Source organism: Anomaloglossus baeobatrachus, chromosome 1, assembly GCF_048569485.1.
Source record: "Anomaloglossus baeobatrachus isolate aAnoBae1 chromosome 1, aAnoBae1.hap1, whole genome shotgun sequence".
NCBI classification, from domain to species: domain Eukaryota; kingdom Metazoa; phylum Chordata; class Amphibia; order Anura; family Aromobatidae; genus Anomaloglossus; species Anomaloglossus baeobatrachus.
Window position 1 is genome coordinate 612,817,416 of NC_134353.1, and position 24,090 is coordinate 612,841,505.

General features: G+C 42.9%; 1 protein-coding gene across 5 annotated transcripts in view; it reads left to right on the forward strand.

The window, feature by feature from the left end:
- Nucleotides 1-24,090, forward strand: part of AOPEP (aminopeptidase O (putative)) — a 670,220-nt gene that overhangs the window by 315,374 nt on the left and 330,756 nt on the right. For all 5 annotated transcript variants that reach the window (XR_012724789.1, XM_075318588.1, XM_075318578.1 and 2 more), the window contains one exon: nt 6,857-6,963. Coding sequence is in view for 4 of the 5 variants with exons in the window: in XM_075318588.1 (XP_075174703.1) it covers nt 6,857-6,963 (107 nt within the window). In the remaining variant the exon portion in view is untranslated. The remainder of the gene's footprint in view (nt 1-6,856; nt 6,964-24,090) is intronic.

The window sequence follows — 24,090 nt, forward strand, 5'->3', positions numbered from 1 at the left end:
TGTTCTTCATTCTCCACTAGTGTATGCAGGAGAGCAGACAGCTGCAGAACTACAAGGCTCAGCATACTCCATCCAATAGTGTATGCAGGAGAGCAGACGGCAGCTGTCGAACTACAAGGCTCAGCATCCTCCATCCAATAGTGTATGCAGGAGAGCAGACAGCAGCTGTCGAACTACAAGGCTCAGCATCCTCCATCCAATAGTGTATGCAGGAGAGCAGACAGCAGCTGTCGAACTACAAGGCTCAGCATCCTCCTTCCAGGACTGTATGCAGGATTTCTTTGCCCCCCCAAACAAAAAAAATGACGTGGGCTTCGCCATATTTTTGTATGCTAGTCGGGTACAGCAGGCAAGTACGGGCTGCCCCCAACCCCCAGCTGCCTATTTGTACCCGGCTGGGAACCAAAAATATAGAGAAGCCCTTTTTTTTAAATTATTTCATGAATTTCATTAAATAATTAAAAATAAAAAATGACGTGAACTTCGCCTAATTTTTGTGTCCAGCCGGGTACAACTAGGCAGCTGGGGATTGGAATCCACAGTGCAGGGTGCCCATGCTTTCCGGGCACCCCTGCTGCGAATTGCAGTCCGCAGCCACCCCAGAAAATGGCTCTTTCATAGAAGCGTCATCTGCTGGTGCTGTATCCAACTCTTCCAGCTGCCCTGATGCCGGGTGGCTCACTGGGTAATAATGGGGTTAGGGCTAGCTGTATATTATCAGCTGGCCCTAAGCCCGAAATTCATGGTGTCACGCCAATATTAGACATGGCCACCATGAATTTCTAGTAAAGATAAAAAAAACACAACACACAGAAAAATATTTTTATTAGAAATAAAACACAACACAATTAGTGACTCCATCTTTATTGAAATAAAGAACCCCCCCTCCGCAGTAATCCTGGGTCAAGGGTCCCGCGCCGTCCAATCCGGATCCAATATCATCTGATCGGTTTGCTGGAAGGTAAAGCGATCAGATGATGTGTCAGGATCAAGTGCCTGAATCACATCACACATCAGCTGATTGTATAAAAGTCGTTTATACAATTAGCAGATGCATCGGTGCAAAAGAAAAAAAAAAAATACTCACTTATGTGCTGATTACCGGCAGCTCCTAGAGCGAGTCTGATCCCGTCCGATCGCTGCAGAAGCTGCCGGTAATCAGGGATGAAGTCTCCTGACGCATCCGCTGATAGGTTAAACCGGCCGGCCGCTGGCGTCACCCCGAGACTTACGATCAGCTGATGCGTCAGGTGACTGCATCAGGTGATCCATCGCCAGGTCCTGCATCCTGCAGGCATATGTACCCGGGGAGACTGCACACACCCGGAGCGGCAGTACCGGGAGGAGATGGGAGCGGGCATGGCACCGGGAGTCTGCAGACAGGTGAGTATGACTTTTTTTTTTCTACTGTTCACTTTTGATTTCGCAGCCGCTTCCACCTCCTGCCCGTACATGACGCCGCACGGCAGCATACATGCACAGGACTGGAGGTGGAAGCGGCGGTGACGGTACCGGGAGGATTCACGCTTCTGTGTTTACTGACGGAAGGAATCCTCTTCCTGTACATGTCACTTTACTACCCACCTCCTGCATTTATAGCTGCGTTTTTGGTCTTAGAAACGCACTAAAACGCACCAAAACGCACCTATTTGCGTTTCTCATTGCGTCTTTCAACATCCCATTGCACTCAATGAATGAAAAGCGCAGTGAAAAACGCGGGAATAATTGACATGCTGCATTTTTGTGGCACAACAAAAACGCAGCTGAAAAAAAACGCTGTGTGCAGACAGCAAAAATGAAAACTCATAGATTTTGCTGGGGAAGCAAAGTCATGCAGTTTTCTGAGCAAAAACGCACCCGAAAACTGCGCAAAAACGCGCTGTGTGAACTTACCCAAAACACTCAACAACCACACCAAGCAAATAAGTACAACTATCTCTAGAAAGTCTGGGACACCACACCTCACAAACCAACAAAGAACAAACTACATCTGACATAGATGGAAGGATTCAACCACCATAAATAGAAGGGGAGCAGATGTGATAGGCCTCCCTAAAACATGTGATCAAAGGAACAAGCAGACTAGCAGAGATTAATGCCTGCTAGCCTGCCTAAGAAACAGCACACCACACAGTTCGAACGCCTGAGTCTGCCTGTATTGATCCCAGACATCAGAGAAACAATCGCGCAAAGTGTCAGAATCTGCAATCTGAACAGAGCCCAATGCCTCTATAAAATCAGTGAAGTTTGTGCCAAACTCTGTTTGACATTAATGGGGAAATGGAGTGTGTAGCTAAAAGTAACGTCACAAGAGCTACATGTGCATATTAATAGTTTATAGCGTGAAATCTTGCTGACAGTTTCCCTTTAATATAGGAAAATACAATAAAAAAAACAATGGCTTTATGAAAGGGGCAGTGCCCTTACACTATACAAGGGCCAGCACATCTGCCTGTTGTCCCCATCTTCAAACTCAAGAGATATCTGAGAGTCCGTCACAACACTAACCCATGTAATAAAAATATGGAATCTCTCCATTCTTTCTCCCTTTTAACTTACAAATTGTTTTGTCTCTACTCTGCCATGGTATTGTGCTCTATAGATACAAGATGTATTTTTGTCTCTGGTTTTAATTACAATAGCAGGAAATGTAGATTTAAGTGATTATATTTCAACAGAGGGAAGACATATAATTCTTTATTTTGCAAAGAATATGAAAGAAAGCTTTTTTTTTTACTCCTTTTTTTAATTAAATTTAGAGTATGTAACTTAACTGTTGTCAAGTTATCAATTAACAACCAGCTGAAATAACTTTCAATTCTTAAAGTAATATTATAATATCAATTGAGAGAAATGATATTACTTGTAATCTGCACATATTATAATTCATAATCAGCATTTTAGCAGCTGTCAATTAATTTTAGTAGAAATACTTTGTAGAACAGCACTTAAAGTGCCATGCAAAAGTATTCACACCCTGGTTTTTCTGTTTTTATGCATTCCAATGTTGAGTTAAATTAAAAAGTAAGATTGGGCTGCCAGACTTGAGAAGATATCATTTGGCGGGACACCTTACTAGAATGATTGATTGGTGCTGGAACGGGTCACAGAAGAAGTGGATACAAATTGAGCAGTCCTTCTCCCCAATACCCCTTAATAAATTGCCATGGGTGCTCTCGGAAGTCCCTGCAGGATTGAAAACACATCCAACCATCGGCCCAACCGTGACATATTGCAACATCGGGAGAGTACAGTCAGAAATGATTCTCAGGAACTCCAGCCTAATGCCTATCTTGAGCCATCCCGCCTTTGAACCTGGTAGGGTGGATCCAATCTTCCGGATATGGATCAGAGGCTGGGTGGATCGAGTGGAGGAGTTTGGAGACTGGGGATCCTGGCCTTCGGCAGCTAGTTTGGCAGTTAGACAAGATCCTACCCCGGTTGGCCAGTGGAGATGCCTACAATTGGCGCACTTTTTCAGTAGTCTTCCAACCAGGTCCCACTTTCAGCGACCTACGACACAGTTTGAATAATTATGTATGGGATCAGGCATAATGCGTCACTCACTGTCGACGGTATATTCGCTTTTATCTTCACCTTCAGATCAACAACTACCCCCCTTCGCTACACAGTGGGAAAGGGATTTGGGAATTCAGTTGACACCAGCACAATGGAAAAGGATCTTCAGATTGGCCCACACGTCTTCCATTAGTTCCAGGTTCCAGGAGGCTAGCTACAAACTTTTATCTATTCCCTCCAAGCTACATGTCATGTTTCCGTCAATAGACCCTATATGTTGGAGGTGTGGTAAGGCAGAGAGCAACATTCTACATGTGTTCTGGGGGTGGGAAATGATCCAGCCCTTCTGGAAGGGAGTGTCCGACACTATTCGACGGGTTACTGACAAAGATGAGGAATTGGGGCCGGCGGAGGCCCTGTTGCATCACTGCAGGATTCCCGAAAAAAGATATAAGAATTCCCTGAGGAAATTCCTCATTACGGCAGCGAGAGTATGCATACCAGAAAAATGTAGGAGTACGTCACCTCCCACGTTAATTCAATGGATTAACAAGGTCAATGACCTCATGCTAATGGAGGATTTAACTTCATCACTGCACGATTCATATGAGAAATTCTGGGCTACGTGGCGGGAATGGCTGGATTTCCAGCATTCCGAGGACTATGATGTTCTAGTGGGGGGCGCAATGGGCGCTTAGGGAACCGCAGAAGGCAACACATAGGCGCAACCCCTACCTCCCTCCCCACCCCATACCTCCCCCCCACCCCCCTTCACTTCCCCCACCCCCCTTCACTTCCCCTACTCCCCCCCCACTCCCACCCTTTTCCCCTGGTATTCATTCCTCTCTATTCTTTCTAACTAGCTTGTTCCTTCTTCCTCTGCTCTCTTTCCCTTCCTCTTACTAAGCACTCTTGCTGATTACTTAGGGTTATTTGTTTAATATGTACTTATTTATGAAACAGTTCAGTGGAACCCGAAGTCTTGGACGCCTAAGTGAGGGTATTTGCAGGAATACTGCCTGATAATATATGAATATGTAAATTTTGCTTTATACCCAATCCGAGGCATATGGAATGTATTTGCAAAAAGGCCAATATGGTCCTAACAAATGTACTTAGTTATGATGCTGGTTCCCTTTGAAAAATTTGGAAAATTTGGAAAATTAAAGAATTTAAAAAAAAAAATAAAAAATTAAAAAGTAAAAGAAAACTAAAAACTGAAAAGGGCTCTGAAGCTCCAAGTCCCCATGTGTGAATGTATCAATTGATCGGTGACATTATGTCCTGAGTTATGACAACACCAATAAGCAAGAAACATGAACATCGAAAGAGTTCTCCAAATAGGTCCGACCCAAACTCGAAGAGGTAGAGAACATGTTTGGGTTATAAAAATAACCAGCATTATTAAATCAATTATAACAAAATGGAAAGAGTATGGCACAATTATAAAGCTAACAATAAAAGTTAGTACACGAAAACCTTACAGAGAGAGCAAAGAAGGCATTTTTCTGAAATTCTGCAAAAATACCAACAAAACACTGAAGGGGTTTCAGTGATCCACAGCAGAGATAGAACCATTATAGCATGCACTCCACAGAATGAGACTTTATGGAAGACTGGCCAGAAAATTGCCACTTGTTGGCATGAAGTTTTTCTGTAGTTTCGGTTCAAATTTCAATATTTCAAAGTTTTTTAGCTATGTTATTCATTATTTAAAGTAGGTTTCTCTTAGACAGCCAATAAACATGCAGGGATTGCCTGCTATATATGGTAATGACGTAGCCATGTTGTCTACTGGCATTACTGTGAGTGGTCTGCCATAGCATGTCATTGGGTCCTATATTAGTCCCGGGGACGTGAGGCTCAGCACACTGCCCTCTAGAAGCAGTTCAGGGAGAGGTGATGTAGGATCGATGTAGGAACTTAGATTAGAGCATAGTTTAAACATTTCATGTGGCACGAAAGGGTGTTTTTATCCTTGTGTACCTGAATGAATAAATAAATAATTACAAAAATGGGAAGTCTCCCTTATTTTTGAACAACAGTCAAGGCAAAGCAGACAGCTGGGGGCTGGAATTATCGTGCTGGAAAGGTCCATGGTTATTTGGCCTTTCCCAGCCTATAAATACTAGCTCCCAGCCATCCCAGAATCGTCACATCAAAATGTTGCTTCCTGGTATCAGCTTTGTTGGCTGAGGCCCCACCCCTTCTGGTTACATGGATATGACCTCACCACAGGTCCTGCAAGGAAAAAGAGTAAATCGATGGTATAATACTTATGCTATTTCTAACAGAAGGAGGGGATAACTATGAATACATCCCCCCAGATATTATCTGATCCTCAGCTGCTGTCACTCAAGAAGCTGCTTATTTTATAAACTTTACTATCTTGGATTTTAAAATTTAGACATCTGCGCTGACCACTAAATGTATGTAAAGAATCAGCCTAATAGTGTTAGCAAAGAACCGGCTCTAGGTTATATACGAAAAATCCTGGTGATTGTTTCGCTTTAATAGGAACTGTAAGCTGATACTTCAGTGAGCTACAAGTCTGTATTACTTTTAACAAGGCATTTACCTGTTTTTTTTTAGTATTTGATGATGTGGTCAGAAGGAATCGGATGAGAAAAAGAAATGGGTCATGAAGGGAGAAAAAAAGCACATTTCTCTAATTGGAAGGATTACAAAGTTTCTTCTATTGACTTGTATATTGATTTATGCAAAATTTAGGCCCCATTACACGCTACGATTTATCTGACGATATGTCAGATTCCGTGACGCACATCTGGCATCGTTAGCGACGTCGTTGTGTGTGACACCTAAGTGCGACTCCGAACGATCGCAAATAGCTTGAAAATCGTTGATCGTTGACACGTCATTCAGTTTCAAAATATTGTTCATCGTTTGGAACGCAGCAGACATATTGGTACGTTTGAAACCCTGCAAACGACGAACAACATCCACACAACCGCCTTGGTCAAGCAATATATCGCTGAACGATTTTGCGTCGCTTTTGAGATTGTTACTTGTGACCGCTACTAAACGACCTATGTGCGCTCTCGGCAAATCGTAACAACGATCTGGGAGTGTCACATCGCTAATGAGATCGTCAGATAAATTGTAGCGTGTAAAGCAGCCTTTTGTTGAGTCTTTGTGAACATTTACCAATATAGTCTACACTTTGTAGACAAAAAAAACTGGAGGGTTGTTTAAATGTTACTCTTTTCACTGTTGAATTGTAAGAAGTATAATCGGGAATTGCATTAATGGAAATACATGTTAAACATCAAACGTCCATATATGTACTATCATTTACTCTTATTCTCTCACTAAACAGTTATCAGAGGAAGAGTCTAAAGAACATCAAGATTTAAAAGCACTTTTGCGATGGCGTCGTCTTAATGATGAGATCAGCAATTCTCAGGAGGAACTGCAAATACTAAGGTGAAAACTTTATATTTCTTTCTCACATGTACCTTATATGTAATTGTAAATGTTTTGATTGGAATATATAGAGCATACCATATAAGTACTCTAAATTGCTCCAGACAAAATTCCTGTGCTTTGTAATACTGTGTTATGTCTGGCAGTAGAATGTTAGAGAGTGATGCATGATTCTAGAATTTAAATACAACTTAAAGAAAAGTCATACAATGCTCCCTCAGACAATGCTCCAGACAAAATCTGGGGTATCAGATTTGCCTGCCATAAACATTTAAAGGGGCTAATTAGTGGGAGCCTTGCTCAATACACTTGTATGGAGCGAGGCCATGCCCACTAGTTGAATTGTAGGTGGGAACATGTAAGTCACACAATTGCGGTCACGTGAATGCCGTCCTGGCTCAGAAACTGGCTAATCTTTTGCAGAGCACAGTGTCTGCATTGGGAGGAGTCATAAGTCTGCAGTCACATACATTGACTTCAGACCTATCATTTTAGACTGGACAACCCCTTTAACAGCTGTTTGAGATAACACATTTAAGCAATAGATATGGTTGCCATCCTTCTTTGTAATCCCAGTATGCACATAATATGACTACTGGCCAAACGAGACTTCGGCCAATCGTTCTGATGGCAGCCTTCTAAGTTGGCTCTTCCACACACAGCTGCTTTTTTCTTGCCATAATACAAATTCTTACAGTCTATTCAGTAGGATTATCAGCTGTGTATCCACCAGACTTCTGCACAACCCAACTGATAGTCCCAACCCCATTTATAAGGCAAGAAATCCCACTTATTAAACCTGACAGGGCACATCTGTGAAGTGAAAACCATTTCTGGTGACTACCTCTTGAAGCTCATCAAGAGAATGGCAAGAGTGTGCAAAGCAGTAATGAAAGCAAAAGGTGGCTACTTTGAAGAACCTAGAACATAAGACATATTTTCAGTTGTTTCACACTTTTTTGTTACGTATTTCATTCCACATGTGTTAATTAATAGTTTTGATGCCTTCAATGTGAATCTACAATTTTCAGAGTAATGAAGATAAAGAAAACTCTTTGAATGAGAAGGTGTGTCCAAACTTTTGGTCTGCACTGTACACTGCTCAAAAAATTAAAGAGAACACTTAACCAACTGAATATAACTCCAAGTTAATCAAACTTCTGTGAAATCAAACTGTCCACTTAGGAAGCAATGCTCATGGCAATCAATTTCACATGCTGTTGTGTAAATAGAATGGACATCAGATTTAAATTATTGGCAATTACTGTATCAAGACACACTCAATAAAGGAGAGTTTCTGCAGGTGAGGACCACAGACCACATCTGGTTGATGTTTTGGTCACTTTTGAATGTTGGTTGTGCTGTCACACTCATGACAGCATGAGATGGACTCTACCACCCACACAAGTGGCACAGGTAGTGCAGCTCATCCAGGATGGCACATCAATGCGAGCTGTGTCCAGATGATGGAGGTGCTACCAGGAGACAGCCCAGTACACCAGGAGATGTGGAGGGGGTCGTATGAGGTCAACAAACCAGCAGCAGGACCACTACTTCAACCTTTGTGCAAGGAAGAACAGGAGGAGCACTGCCAGAGCCCTGCAAAATAACCTCCAGCAGGCCACAAATGTGCATGTGTCTGCACAAACGGTTAGAACCCGACTCCATGAGGATGGCATGAAGGCCTGACATCCACTGATGGGGGTTGTGCTCGCTTCCCAACAACGTGCAGGGTGCTTGACATTTGCCACAGAACAACAGGATTGGCAAATTCGCCACTGGCGCCCTGTGCTCTTCACAGATGAAAGCAGGTTCACACTGAGCGCATGTGACAGACATGACAAAGTCTGAAGATGCCGTGTAGAGTAAAATCTGCTGTCTGAAACATCCTTCAGCATGACCTGTTTGGCAGTGGGTCAGTAATGGTGTGGGGTGGCATTTCTTTGGAGGACCGCACAGCCCTCCATGTGCTCGCCATAGGTAGCCTGACTGCCATTAGGTACCAAGATGAGCTCCTCAGACCCCTTGTGAGACCATATGCTGGTGCGGTTGGCCCTGGGTTCCTCCTAATGCAGGACAATGCCAGACCTCATGTGGCTGTAGTGTGTCAGCAGTTCTTGCAAGATGAGGGCATTGAAGCTATGGACTGGCCCGCCTGTTCCCCAGATCTGAATCCGATTGAGCACATCTGGGACATCATGTCTTGCTCTATCCACCAACGTCATGTTGCACCACAGACTGTCCAGGAGTTGGCGGATGCTTTAGTCCAGGTCTGGGAGGAGATACCTCAGTAGACCATCCGCAACCTCATCAGGAGCATGCCCAGGCATTGTGGGGAGGTCATACAGGCATGTGGAGGCCAAGCACAATACTGAGCCTCATTTTGACTTGTTTCCACTTTAATTTTGTCTTGTTTTGTCTTGTTTTGATTTTCATTTTGACTTGTTTCCACTTTCCTTTTGTGTGCGTCTTCAAATCCAGGCCTCCATTGCTTAAAACATTTGATTTCCAATGATGATTTTTGTGTGATTTTGTTTTCAGCACATTCAACTTTCTACAGAACAAAGTATTCAATGAGAATATTTCATTCATTCAGATCAGGATGTGTTATTTGAGTGTTCCATTTTTTGAGCAGGGTAGTAAATAATTGGCCAAACCCATCGATATCAGTGTGTTTAGACGTCATTATACAAATGTGTATGGGGGGCTTTGGTCTGCAGTATTTTTGCATGATCCTGAAACCGTTTTCTAGAAATGTTGGAGAGAACATCAAGATTAATCTTTTTCTTATCAGTTTGATAATTGTCTGGGGTCTGCCTGAAGCAGCACCTTTTCCAAGTAAAGCTGGGTTCACACTAAGCGACAGCGACAACGACGTCGCTGTTACGTCACCATTTTCTGTGACGTAACAGCGACCTTGTAAGTCGCTGTTATGATCGCTGCTTAGCTGTCAAACACAGCAGAAGCAGCGATCATAACGTCGCTGTGCTACATGTGCAGAGAGCAGGGAGCCGCGCTTAGCGCTGGCTCCTTGCTCTCCTAGGTACAGTACACATCGGGTTAATTAACCCGATGTGTACTGCAGCTACATGTCACAGTGCAGAGAGCAGGGAGCCGCGCGCACTGCTTAGCGCTGGCTCCTTGCTCTCCTTGCTACAGTATACATCGGGTTAATTACCCGATGTGTACTGCAGCTACATGTGCACAGAGCAGGAGCCGGCACTGGCAGCAAGGGCGGAGGCTGGTAACGAAGGTAAATATCGGGTAACCAGGGAAAGGCCTTCCCTTGGTTACCCGATGTTTACGCTGGTTACAGCTTACCGCAGCTGCCAGACGCCGGCTCCTGCTCCCTGCTCGCTTCATTTCGTCGCTCTCTCGCTGTCACACACAGCGATGTGTGTGTCACAGCGGGAGAGTGACGACCAAAAAATGAAGCTGGACATTCAGCAACGACCGGCGACCTCACAGCAGGGGCCAGGTCGTTGCTGGATGTCACACACAGCGACAGGACGTCGCTGCAACGTCACAGAAAATGGTGACGTAGCAGCGACGTCGTTGTCATTGTCGCTGTGTGTGACACCAGCTTTAGTGATCTTTTGTCTTATTACTTAGCACAGGGCACAGCATGGTGGCTCCTGCCTCAACTGCTTGTCTTACAACCAAAAGACAGTGGGGGGGAGGAGGGGGGCATGGATGAGCTCCTGACACCGACAACAATATATTTACATATTTCTTCATTTTTAACTTTGATATGAAACAAAATAGAATAAAAAGAGAAGGAAAGAAAGGGATGAAGTGCTGAGAAGGTTTTTTTCTTTTTGTATAAAATCACTGTGTAAAGTGTACCTCAGTGGAATTCTCCTTCACTGTGATTATACATAAAACAGCTTTGATTATAAATAAATGTGATAAGTCTTTGCTGTAAGTTTCTATGTGTCACTTCAGGTGTTGAGTCATAAGCAAATTGTATAACTTTGTTTTGAAAATAGAACTTCTATTTCTCTTTCCTGATTTTTAATGCCACCCATGTGGCAGCTGTTCCCGTTATTGTTATTACTCAGTGATGCTTGAATATGTCAACCTTAATATAAAATAAGATATAGGGAAAGTGAGTCTATATTTACAGCAGTGCTTTCCTGGGCACTGCAAGTTAATATGGCCTTAACTAGTTTTGCCTCCCATGTGCTCTTGTCTTATTACACCCCATTATGGGCGACCATATTATTGGTGTACCCTGTGCAGCAGGAGCCCAAGAATGAAAAGGTCCACTTACACCTCCAAGGAAGCAAACAGCTTCTGTCATAGACACATTATTAGGCTGATAAGGGCCAATTGTCACGAGTGTCTCCCGTCCTTAGGAGACTTGTGACTGCTCTGGTATTTGAATCTCACATTGCCTTGTGAGACTCAGGATATTAAACTCATTTGCTTTCTTTTAGTGCAGCAAGGGTTAAGCACTTTTCCCTTGCTGGTAGTTTCTTGCTAGTTCATCTCATATGTAACCAATGTGTGACCACTCCGATTCCCTTTAAATAGTCACATGTCCCATCACCTGATGCTGGTTATAGAGATTCATTCTGAACTGACCACCTTAGAAGAAGGAAGCTTCTTGTAGCTGCTGGAGTCCTGTTGCCTGTAGCCTTGGTGTCTGGCTGCAGCTTTGAAGTTTTTGTATATCCTTTTTGCCTATGTTTCCCTGTCAGTCTAACTTCCCCTGTGTCAAACTATTGAGAAAAAAAAAAGGGACCCCCCTATTGAGATTTGCCGTGACGTTGGCAGGGGTGGCTCAAAAAATTGATCAATTATTTGCTAAAAATCTCATTTTTTTATTGTAGTACAGTTGGAATAAATCTGTGAATTTTCACTTTTTATATGATGCATGCCAATTTCAGATCGTGCTGGCTCCCCTCTCTCTCTGTTTGGTCGTAGTTATGCTACAAATTCTGGTGGCCGGTCACCACCATGCCATGCACGCCTGATTTTGGTTTGCTTTGTATTCCTCCTGTTGGTAGCTGTTCAGATTCAGTTACCTCACCCCTTTCCACAGGCAATGCTAATTAAGCACCATCTTGGATCTGGTCCGCCTTTATCAATGGTTGCTGTTTGGCACTGGGAGAATCAGTTCTGATATAGTCCTGGTATGGTGCAGAGCTTGCTCCACATGCTGGGACCTGGGCTGGTCTCTATCCACAAGTGCCTTTTTTGCAACATAGAAGCGGTTATATACAGGTTACAGGTATGTGTGCTCTATTATGGTTCTGCTTTTAACTTTATCTAGGAGGCCGCATGGCACATGAAATACAGAATGTAGAGTAGGACCCCCCTATTGAGATTTGCCGTGACGTTGGCAGGGGTGGCTCAAAAAATTGATCAATTATTTGCTAAAAATCTCATTTTTTTATTGTAGTACAGTTGGAATAAATCTGTGAATTTTCACTTTTTATATGATGCATGCCAATTTCAGATCGTGCTGGCTCCCCTCTCTCTCTGTGTCAAACTATTGTAGAGGTGCCATCTAGTGCACTGATCAGCCTTTGCACTAGCCAGGGTGACTGGAAGGACAGATAGTTACTAGGCACATGACAGCAATGAGGGGAAAGACTCATATCGGGACGTTAGGGTATCTCAGGGTTCAGACACAGGTTAGTGTCAAGAAGTGTCCTGACCCCTGCTCCATATCATCAGGGCCTTCCTCTCCCTTTCAATCCCCATTAAAATCAATGTGTTACTCTGTGCACCGGATGTCCGCTAGTCCATGAATGACACCAATATATTGTTCTTACACAGCAACCCTCTTCTCTTTGTGTCCGTCCCTGCACCATATATAAGGCTTATTTTACTAAAATCATTGCTAAATGGGAATTATAAAAAAAGAGGAAATTAATAATACACTGTATGCACATTTATTAATCCAGTGAGTATTTTGACCATATCATCACTTTTATGCATGTTTTCCAACTCCAATCTGTATAAAGGCACAGAACTCCACTGCGGCTCAGACATCAGCAAAGTGGATGTAGAGTACTGCTATGGGTTGATATAATTAATGAGGAGCTAATTGGACCTTTTTGGGTTGAAAAATGGACTTAAAGACTTTAAAAGCTATGTCACCAAAATTAACAATACCAACTGCATATAATATTAAAGAGGTCTTATAGACCTGAGGAGGCTGACATAGTTAGTCAACTTCTGGCTGTAGTTAAAAAATGCTCATTTTAATTTGACTACCTTGCTATTGATTTTTAAAGCAAGAACACCTACCTCATCAGGTCTAAACAAGCTATTTAATAATGTTTACAGTTGGTATTGTGACATCTGGTGACAAATCCCCTTTAATGTTGAAAGAATTGTGTTAATGTATCCAAAGACAAAGCTTACTTACTGTACACGCAAATTAAATCTACACTCATTGTTTAATGGTAATAACAATGACCAAAACCAATTTTTGGGTTGTGTTTCCCATAGGCCCACTCATTTAAACTCAAAGTGGGATATATACTAACTATTTTTATTAGGTGGATATCGTAAACCTAGACTAGACAGTCTTCAGATGCACTAAATGTATCACAGCGGCTCATGCTGGTTGATAAATTTGGTGCATGTTTTAGACTTTTTAGTCTAAAGGGGGCTTTACACGCAGCGATATCGCTAGCGAGCGTACCCGCCCCCGTCGTTTGTGCGTCACGGGCAAATCGCTGCCTGTGGCGCACAATATCGTTGGGAGCCGTCACACGGACTTACCTGCCTAGCGATGTCGCTGTGGCCGCCGAACCACCTGCTTTCTAAGGGGGCGGTTCGTGCGGCGTCACAGCGGCGTTACTAAGCGGCCACCCAATAGAAGCGGAGGGGCGAAGATGAGCGGCCGTAACATCCCGCCCACCTCCTTCCTTCCTCATGCCAGCGGCTGCAGGTAAGCTGTAGTTCGTCGTTCCCGAGGTGTCACACGTAGCGATGTGTGCTGCATTGGGAACGACGAACAACTTGCATCCTCAGCAATCAACGATTTTTTGAAAATGAACGACATGTCAACGATGGACAATTTGGTGAGTATTTTCCATCAATAACACTCGTTCGTTGGTGTCACACGCAACGACGTCGCTAACGATGCCGGATGTGTGTCACGGAATCCGTGACCCCAGCGATATATTGTTAGATACGTCGTTACGTGTAACGGGGCCTTAAGTTGGTACCATCTATTAGTTGGCCTACTTTCATACTATCTATCTATCTATCTATTCTTTAGAGTCTAGGCTTTTAGAGTTCTCAAATAATACATCTATGGTATAGTTTGCTTTCATGTGTCTGAACTTGACTGGTAAATTGCCTTTAGGCATGTGCCCATATAATGACATTATACAGTATAAATGAGTAATAACACAATTATACAATATTCCCTCTTAGTACAGGGCTCTCAGAATAAAGTTCTGGAGCTGCTCTTTAAATGTCATGGTCTATTTTGATGTCATCACACAGTTTCTTCAGATATCTCATGCAATTACCCAACAATTGGATTATAAAAATATTACACTTTCGTTTTCATTACTTTCAAAGATAAATCTTGAATACTTTATTGACCTAAAAAGGTGTTCCACAATACATTAACTAGAAAGCACCCATTTATTACTTTCAGGTAAGATAAGTTGTCAAAGCTTCTAATGAATAAATGAATAGTTAGTTATACATTCATTGACAGTTTAAGTACCAGCAGCCCTATTATGAAATAGGGAAATTTCCGTGCACGTTCCTACTTGAATATTAGACACCTAAACCATGACCCATATCATACAGTGACCAACAAAAATATGCATGTGAATTCCATTACCCATAGTGTTGTGGAATACAACCACAAGGCCTAATTCCCACTATTGCTATAGTTAAAGGATAGCCACTAATTTTACTTACTTTGAGTACCTATCTTTCCAGAGATTGAAAGATCCCTACCCTACTGTGCAACGCTCCAGAGTGGAGGACATGAGTTGAATAGGAGATTATGCGTGTTGGTCTCTTTATAATCGTATATGTGAGTTGGATAGAAGGATAGAAGTCCCAAACGTTTAAGCCCCATCTGTCAGACATTCATGCCATATATTGTACCCAAAATAATATTGGGGAACAGGAGTAAGCAGGCACAATTATGATTATGGCAGCATTTCTAACGAAGGTTCCCAAGACCTTAGAGTGTCTTGAGCCCTAATCAAGTGTTACCCAAAACACTGCAACAACAACAGTGATGACAAACTGATTTCAACTTGCTCCTTCTCTAAGCCATTTTGTAGTCTTGCATATAAGTCATATAAGTCTTTACTCTCCCTTACAACAAGCTTTTCTTTACACTATGATTAGCATTAGGGATTTACCAGGACTCCATTTTTAATGTGTGCCCCATTAATAAAGTTGGAAATCAGTACCAGTAGCAGTGAACAGAAATCTACAGCCAAGAGTTAAACCCCCATACACACTTGATTAAAGTGGGCAGGACCATCTAATGTGAATTGGGGCCTCCCAACCTTTGCACAGTAGATAGTGTTTGGTTAGAGAAGGATGAGGCATTACGAATGTAAATGCTTAATTCAATTGTTCTTTTAGAATATTTTCCCTGTTGAATAGGCATAAACATTAAGCCAAGCATTCATATGTACGGGTCATGTAGTAGAGACAGGGCACCTTAAAAAAATGAATAAATAAAGAAAAAAAAAAATATATATATATATATATATATATATATATATATATATATATATGTATATATGTATGTATATATGTATATATATGTATATATATATATATATATATATATATATATATATATGCATGTATATGTGTATGTATGTATATATATATTATATATTTTATTTTTATTTTTTTCTTACTTACACCCATAACTGAACAATGACATCACTAAAATGTATGTGAAGCCCTGATTAAGGTTTGTAGCTAGAGGCTTATGGGGCCCTGCTGGAGACAGTTTATTCTGGGTTGGCCATAGGCTCAACACCTTACAACTCTGTCAGTCTTAGGCCATTAATGTTCAATTTGTAGCTCAGTGTCCACTTATCAGGTCTCACTACGCAACATAGCCAAACTGTCTTCTGCTTGAGGTGTATACTTCGCATTGTTCTCTGTCTCACTTCAGGGGAACCAGTTAGCAGATCAACTACACTGCAGATCTAACACCCTATGTGGTAAACCGCACACTCAACCAAATGGTGCTAAACCTCTTTGATTAGTGAACTTTCTTTAATACCCTCCTAAAAGCAGGGTAACATAACCAATTGTCGTCACCATGAGTACTGGTGCTATACATTAGCTTTTTGTTTGTTTGGGGTTTTTTTGCAGTCTTTGGGAATGGTACTGTAAGGGTATGCAGGGATAAGAGACCCACTCAGCAGTGATGAGACACACTCAGTAGTGCTCAAACCTAGGGTCTGCAATAAATGTTGCCATCTGTTGACCAAAGAAGGTAAAAGTCTACAAAGAAAGAAGAATAACAACAATACGAACTGCAAATATAAAACCCTGGGACTTCAGAGAAGGGGCGGAGTTGGCACTTGAACCTGTACCAGGACAGACGTGGGAGTAGCAGAGTAGTCTTACAGGCAGAAGAAGACCGAATGCTGATTCCTGAAGAAGACAGCGTATTAATTCCAGAAGGAGACTGAATAATAATTCCAGAAGATCAAATACTGACTCCTGAAGAAGACCAAATGTCAATTCTTTGAGAAGACACCATGATGCTCTATCCAGAAAGAGAATCGAGTAAGCTGTGCCATTGCTTCCTGTCCAGACATATGGTACCGAATGAGGACTGGGCCGCGCTTCTGTAAGCGAAGGTAGATAGTGTACTAAGGGAGAAAGTTACCCACTAAATTGGAATGGCAGCCTAGCGGATTATGTTGTAATTCCTATTGTGGCCTGCATGCTGAGTGTACATTGCTCAGGTATTAAGTGACAGTAACACAGTAACGGAAAGAGAGTAACTGTAACAGCAACTGACACTTCCCTGACAGAGAGGTTAGGATTGGGACATTGACGATATTTGTTATTTTATGAAAGAGGTGATAATGTGTCAATAATATTGTGTTTGTATCTTGTATATCTGCATTGCCGAATTTCTTCTTGTAATATACCTTGCTTTAATGACCACTGCCGGTGCGATTTCCTATCGCAGACTCAAGGCACTGTCTTCATATTTGTGTAACATAAATACTTGTTGTTTAAGTTACTACTCAGTTGTTCTTCTCTGCGCCATTGCATAATTGAATCTTGTTTACACTTGGCATATTCAGCAGGATGCAGCATTCAAGCACAGAAATGATAGATCAGTCAGTGACTAAGTCCACAAGGAGAAATGTTCCCCTTTGACATGCTTAGCTACACAGCAAAATTTTCAGGGGACAATTTACCTTTGTGGGATTGCGTTGAACAGAAAGGTATGTTACATATGCATTCTAGCTCTGCTGACTTTGCATGGAATGGCTCGACAGACAGCCATGTTTAGACAACCACAAAACCTTGATGCTGTAGACCATGTGATTGAGATCCTAGAAGACATGCACGGCAAAACGACCGACTTGGGCAATTTACATATTCGCTTATTTCCTTGAGTTCAGAAAGTGGGAAACACGATGGCTCAAAACATGAATGGTCTGCAGGAGGTACCAGCTCACATCACTAAGTAGACTGAATATAGTGGACTAGGACCCCTGGAGGAGATGCTAAGGAGTCAGCTGGTTGCGGGCCTAAGAGATACCTGCCTCATACAGGCCCTGAAGAAATATTTATGATAAAATTCTAATATGAGCTTTCTTGAGCTCAGACAGGAACTAGAGTCCAAAAGCAAGAAGCCCTGACTGTGGATGGTAAGGTCCAGAGCCATGAAGTGACAACTTTGTGGTTGCCAAATGCTGAGCCAGACTGGTCTCATGAATTATGGCAGGGGCTGTGAGAAATCAGAGGGGAACTATGTAGTATAAGAAGAACCCCTCAGATCTGGAATCTGTAACTCAGCACAAAGAGAGATTAGACCAGCAGTACTGGCAGAGCCACTCACCTGACATGTGTAGTGTTGAATGTTAGGCCTGTGGAGGCAGAGGATACATATCGAGGAATTGCCCCACTTGAGAATACCAACAGCAAAAGCAGTCATTAAGCTGACATTCCCCTCATAATGGAGCACACCATAGGGCTCAGTTTCCCTATAGAGGGGGATGAAGGTCTCCGAAGATGACATTTCTGAATGTCCCGCTACATGGACTGAGTTAGATTGGCAGATAATTTGCTTCTTAATGAACATAGGTCCCAAGTGACCACAATGCCAGAAGCATATGTTCGTCAGCACTTCCCAAATGTTGCCCAATCCAGAAGGCTCATAACCATTCAACTGATGGCTGCCAACTAGTTGCCTATCCCAGTAGCGGGAGTAGTATGGATGGAGATACATGTCTGTGGAAAGAAGGGGATTGTGCTAATGAACCATCATGGACCCATTGTGAACTTGGAGATGAACGTCTTAAAGGTGGTGAGACAGTTTCTGTCAGACACTCAACAGGAAAGTGACTGGAGATGTGCAACTTGGCATCATGTGAATAAAAGTATTTCAACAGCTGATCCAGGCTAATCAAACGTCTAACGTCTAAGAAAAGTAGTGGTACCCCTTAATACCATGCTAACTTGATCACATGCTCACTATCCTGCCCTGTGCCCGGATGTCCTTCGAGGGATTGGAGGTGCAGGACGTACCCCTGAGGATGGGAGAAGTTAATGCCAGGACTACTGGTCGTCCACACCTTAGTAACCATGTGTCAAGGAAATGTGCTGGTGAAACGCATTAACGTAATGGGGTGAGCCTATGCTCTGCTCCCAGGAAAGAAGTCACAGGAGTCAACATGATGTAAGAGGTATTGTATTGGTCCAAAAGAAGGACTTGACACTGAAGTTCTGCATGGACTATCGGTGGTTGAATGCCTGCAAGGTTCGAGATTTATACCCTATGCCTAGGATAGAAGAACCCCTGTCCCACTTGGGAAGGTAAGATCCTTCTGCTCCCTTGACTTGGCCAGCATTTACTGGCAAGGCTCTATGGCCAAAGATAGCTGTTATCCTCCCTATGGGACTGTTTGACTTCAATCGGATGCCATTCAGGCTAACTAACTGAACTTTTTACTCAACGCTGTTGTAAATCGACGACATCACAATCTATTCCACCCCATTTGAAGAGCATCTTGCTAGATCCGAGCAGGTGCTAGAGCGGCTTCAGAAGAATGGACTAAAGATATAATCTAGAAAGTCTCATCTGTTCCAGAAGGAAATTGAGTGCCTGGTACATAAAGTCTCTAGCAAAGGTATGTACCTGGTAAAAAAGAAGGTGGCTGCCATGCAAAAGTGTCCTACACCTACAACATTAAGAGAACTAAGAGCATTCCTGGGCCTATCGGGGTATTATAACAGATTCATTAAAGACTTTGCAAGATCTGTGGCACCATTTCATAAGCTGACGGATATGGCAGGAGGTTCTAAAAGTCGGCCAATTCAGTGGGGGCCAAGAAAAAAAGAGGCCTTCCAGGCACTGAAGATCACATTGACCAATACTCCTATCCTGGCCTACGCTGATTTCTCTCAATCCTCTGTATTATATATGAATGGGAGCCTGTAAGGTCTTGGAGTGGTCCAGGAGCGGGTGATTGCCTAAGCCAGTCGGTCCTTATTCCTTCAGAGAATTACAGGTAGTTCAAACTGGAGTTCCTAGCCCTGGTGTGGGCCATGATGGGGAAGTTTGTGAAGTACCTGTCAGGGTCAGAAGTTTATGAGCAGACTGACAACAACCCACTTGCCCTCCTAGAGAATGTGAAGTTGAGAGTGTTGGAACAATGATGGTTCACAAGAATTTCCAAGTACCAGTATAAGATATCCTAACGGTCAAAGGCTGAATATAAGCATGCAGATGTACTATCCAGAGTGATTCATGAGCAACCAAGCCAGGATGTGGATGAAGAGATGGAGGGGTTGAAACTTCGGACTTCAGGAGCTTTGAAACAGCTTTGTGGCCTCTCAAGAGTCTGAAGAAGAGCATCAATCAAAATGAGTGCAGGGGTGTTCAAGAGATGAATGGGTACAATTGCAACACTGAATCAGAGCTGGCAGAGCTGTGAATCTGAGTGACCCTAGGCCTAACAGAGAGGAAAGGGGGCCTTGTTGATCAGTGCCTTACAGGCAATCGGAACAACTATATATGAAGAACATCCTGTTGTGATGGTGAATACAGTTGCCCAGAGAATCCTGGACAACATCTCAAGTAATGATTCCATATGGGATGGTGTTGATCTTGGTGAAGGAGCCTCATAAGAAGGGCATGCACTTCTAGTGGTTGCAGTGACTTGGGTACTGGCCTCAGCTACGATGGATGGTGGAAGAAGTCTGCTGGCAATGTGAGTTAACTAAGCTTCCAGAACAGAGGGTGCTCACTCAAGTTGTACGGGTGTCTGAGCTGCTGGAAGTGTTAATGGTCAACTACCTCGGCCCATCTCATAACAGTTGCAAATATTGCCTAATGACGACAGACCACTTTACAAAGTTTGCAGTAGGGACCAGTCGGCCAAGTCAGTCAATGTGGTCCATAGACCCAAAAAGGTTGTGCAGCTTGGCTATGCACAATCTGTATTCTTTGCTGTCAGCTGATTTGATTTATTATTTTCTCTCTGCAGTATTTATTTTTGTATGATCATTACTAAAAGATAATTCAGCTACTTATATGAAAAAAAAATCATTTTCAGATTGTTGTTTCTTAAACAACAGTTTGAAGTCTTTCATAGTCGCCTTATTTTGTAACCGCAGACAAAGGAGAAACATGAGTACAGAACTGGCAGCCTAGAAGAAATGAATGGGATGTAAAGCAAAATCCCATGCAATCTTTGAAAAAGCAGATGCTGTCTGTCCTTGCTTTAAAGGTAAAAACAGGCAAGAGAGGTGCCAGAAACCCGAGAAGAAAGGGCCTACCATCCACCCTGATACCCAAAACAAGATTACACATAAGGGAGGGGATGGAGAAATGGGAATGCACCTCCCAAGCACAGAGATTAATTCCGGAATGCCGCCTTCCCCTTTGTTCTGTTCAGTAACCACTAACATACCCTGTCAGACACACAGGCCAGGGAAACATGCCTGCAGGCCAGTTTCCCCTCTCAGGTTACTCACTCTTTGGATTAGCCAAGAAGAAAATACATATTGTTCCGTATACCGCACCCTGCCCTCTCTGTCTTTTTGTCTCTATTCTGCTATGATGGACAAATTTAGGGGGTTGAATCCAACTGAGAAGCAAGTGTAACCTGTTGAAATGAAAGGTGTTATGTAACTTATGCCAGTTGTCATGAATAGTACAGGATAGACAGGGCACAATGTGTGAACTGCATGTGCAGTGACTGATAGTTGAGAATCACAAAGGGAAAAGCTTATCACTTGCTAACATACAACAGTGACTAATGGTCACCCATTGTCCCTAATATAAGGCCTAAAGAATAACAATCACCTCTCAGAGACATGACTTATCTGGACATTGATTTCCTAGTTTTCCTTCTGTTGAGTGAATTTGTGAATGAAATAGGTGTTTGAGCCTTATGAACTAAAGACCTGTAAGAAGCCAATGTATCCTTTCTGCACTATATATGTTGCTGAGCTCTGTATCCACCTTCCCCCACTTGTCTGTGTTTTTTATTGTTCTGTCATGATAACTGGTAATTTTCACAAGAAGTTATTGGGGGATTTCTCGAAGAAAATCCTGGGAGTGGTTGACGACAGGAAGTCTGCCAACAATAAATTCTGCAGTGCCTGAGGCTCAAGCTGTTTTGTGAGACTCGTATTTTACAGCTTTTGATTTCCTGATAATGCTGCAAAGAAATACAAGCTCACGTGAGACAAAGCCGACATAGCTGTGGCATTTGAAGAAAAAACAATAGCGTATTGATGGCTCTAATAGTTGTGTAATCTTTGCTATAAAATAGAACTTAACAGATATATGTCTTCCTGCCAGATTATTTCACCAAGGGACATCTGAGGTCACAATAACACATCCAGTATGCTATAAATGATTCTTGTAGCGTGCCTCTACATTGCTACTGAGAATTTAAAAAATTGAAATTAACAGGTAAATCTTACAGTTTGCTACAAAAGTGCTTTACTATCTTGTTTATCTGTTGTAGTCAAAAGTTAATGGTGTTCTCCAAACGTAACTGTCATAAATGGACCATAACTAGTCCCCCTGCTGAAACTTCTAGTCATTCGTTCTAGTCTGTGCGTAAAAATTACAGTACAATTCATCTTCAGTTCTATCTTTGAAAATTAGCTTTATAGAGTTTCCATTTAAGCCTGTTGGCAATTTTACACCCTCAAACTACTGGCAATGATACATAGTATAATTGAGTGAAAACATTCTCAAGACCCTGGTCGTGAGGCCACACTCTTACCTATATGGCTTCTGCAAATAGTTTTGCTTAATCATTATACTAGATAGGTAAAGAAATTTGTACGTATTTAGGTTTATTTGTTATACTTGGTGCATGATTGGGAAAAACAAGTTTTCATCATCATCCTCCACCCTCTAGATTTGCAATGAAATGTGTCCCATGGGTATGGGTCCCATACCTTTTATAAGCAGCATATGCAGTGTACTGAGTTGTCTGATGGAACACTTTACAACTCCTTCATTCTACTTTAATAGATGACCCTAGCAGTCTTCTAACTGATCTTTGAGTAATTCAGGACAGCTCATTCAGATTTAACGAAGTTCTTTCTTACCACTGTCCAGTTTGGTAAAGAGATAAGAATCCTGAAGAAAGTACCCCAGGCTAGTCAGCCCACCTAGCATGTTATCACGCCCCTGTGGGTATGATAACATGAGTTACAAGAGCTGTTGTCATCGCCAGCACTATACAAAGCTTGCGCATGCTCGTGGTTTTGTTTTCTCAGATCATTGAGCTTCTAAAGCCGGGTGTACATGCTCAAGCTTCAGAGAGGCGCACAGCGCATGACCCAAAGTCTTCGAAAGACTTCTGGTCATGCGCAGTGCTCTTCTCTGAAGCCAAAACATGTGGGGGGTTCCCTTTAAAGGGAATTTGCCAGCACAAATTCAGATCACAAACTGCAGGTACATGTAGGTTATTCTGGCTCCATAACTAAGCGGCAAGTTTAGTGCACTTAAGACACTGGTTCTGAGGCTCTATCTTATACAATTACTCATAAGGAAAGACTTTGTCAGATAGTTTGACTCAACTGCAGAGGCATGTATGAAGATTCCAGATGAAGGGGTTTACTTTCCAGCTGAATTCTTATATTTATGCACAATTCCTGTAGGTAAAAGGACTAATATGAACCAGGGATGTGTGACGCCCCTGGACTAGTCAGGGTGTCATAGGGTACTGCACTTTCTATTCTTTCGCGCAGTGCTCAACCCCCCATGGTTCTGGGTTCCCATCCTATGGTACTGCCTCCATCAGCATCCAAATCCCCAACCACAACTCATACCACACCCTGTCGGACATACCAGTGGGCTGCTGAGCTGGAATAGGGCTGCCCACCTAGGGGTCAGGCAGACTGGTGGGAGGGAAGTAGAAGAGAACAGTAGTATCTCCCAGAGAGTGAGGAGCTGGGAGTAGCAGCTCCCGAGAAGAGTGGTAGCCCTTGAGTAGTGAGGAGCTGGGGGAGTGTATGGCTCCATGGGTGTTAGAGGTTGGGTCGCAGATGGTGGTCTGGGCCTGGAGGAGTCGGAGACCCGGTCGCAGGGTATTGAGGCTGGGTGCCTAGACTTGGTCTTGGAGGACGGTCAGCAGCTCGAGTCTAATAACTGGTCATGGACCGAAAGCACAGCAGGGTACTGGACCCTAGGTCAGGGAGTAGCTTCAGGCAACCCGGCAATTAACCTGCGGAGGATAGTGACTTTATGGACTGTCCCCAAGAAGCTCAGAGATCAGGGGCACTAGCGCAACGAGGGGGATAGGGTTTCCCACCCACACATCCCACAGAAATCCTAAGCGTGAGCCCTTGAGAGCACAGCTCCACTACCAACAAGTAGGGAGCGGGGCCCGGACAGTTTTACGCCAATGGGCCACCAGAACACTTCTAATTTGTGCACGGACACAG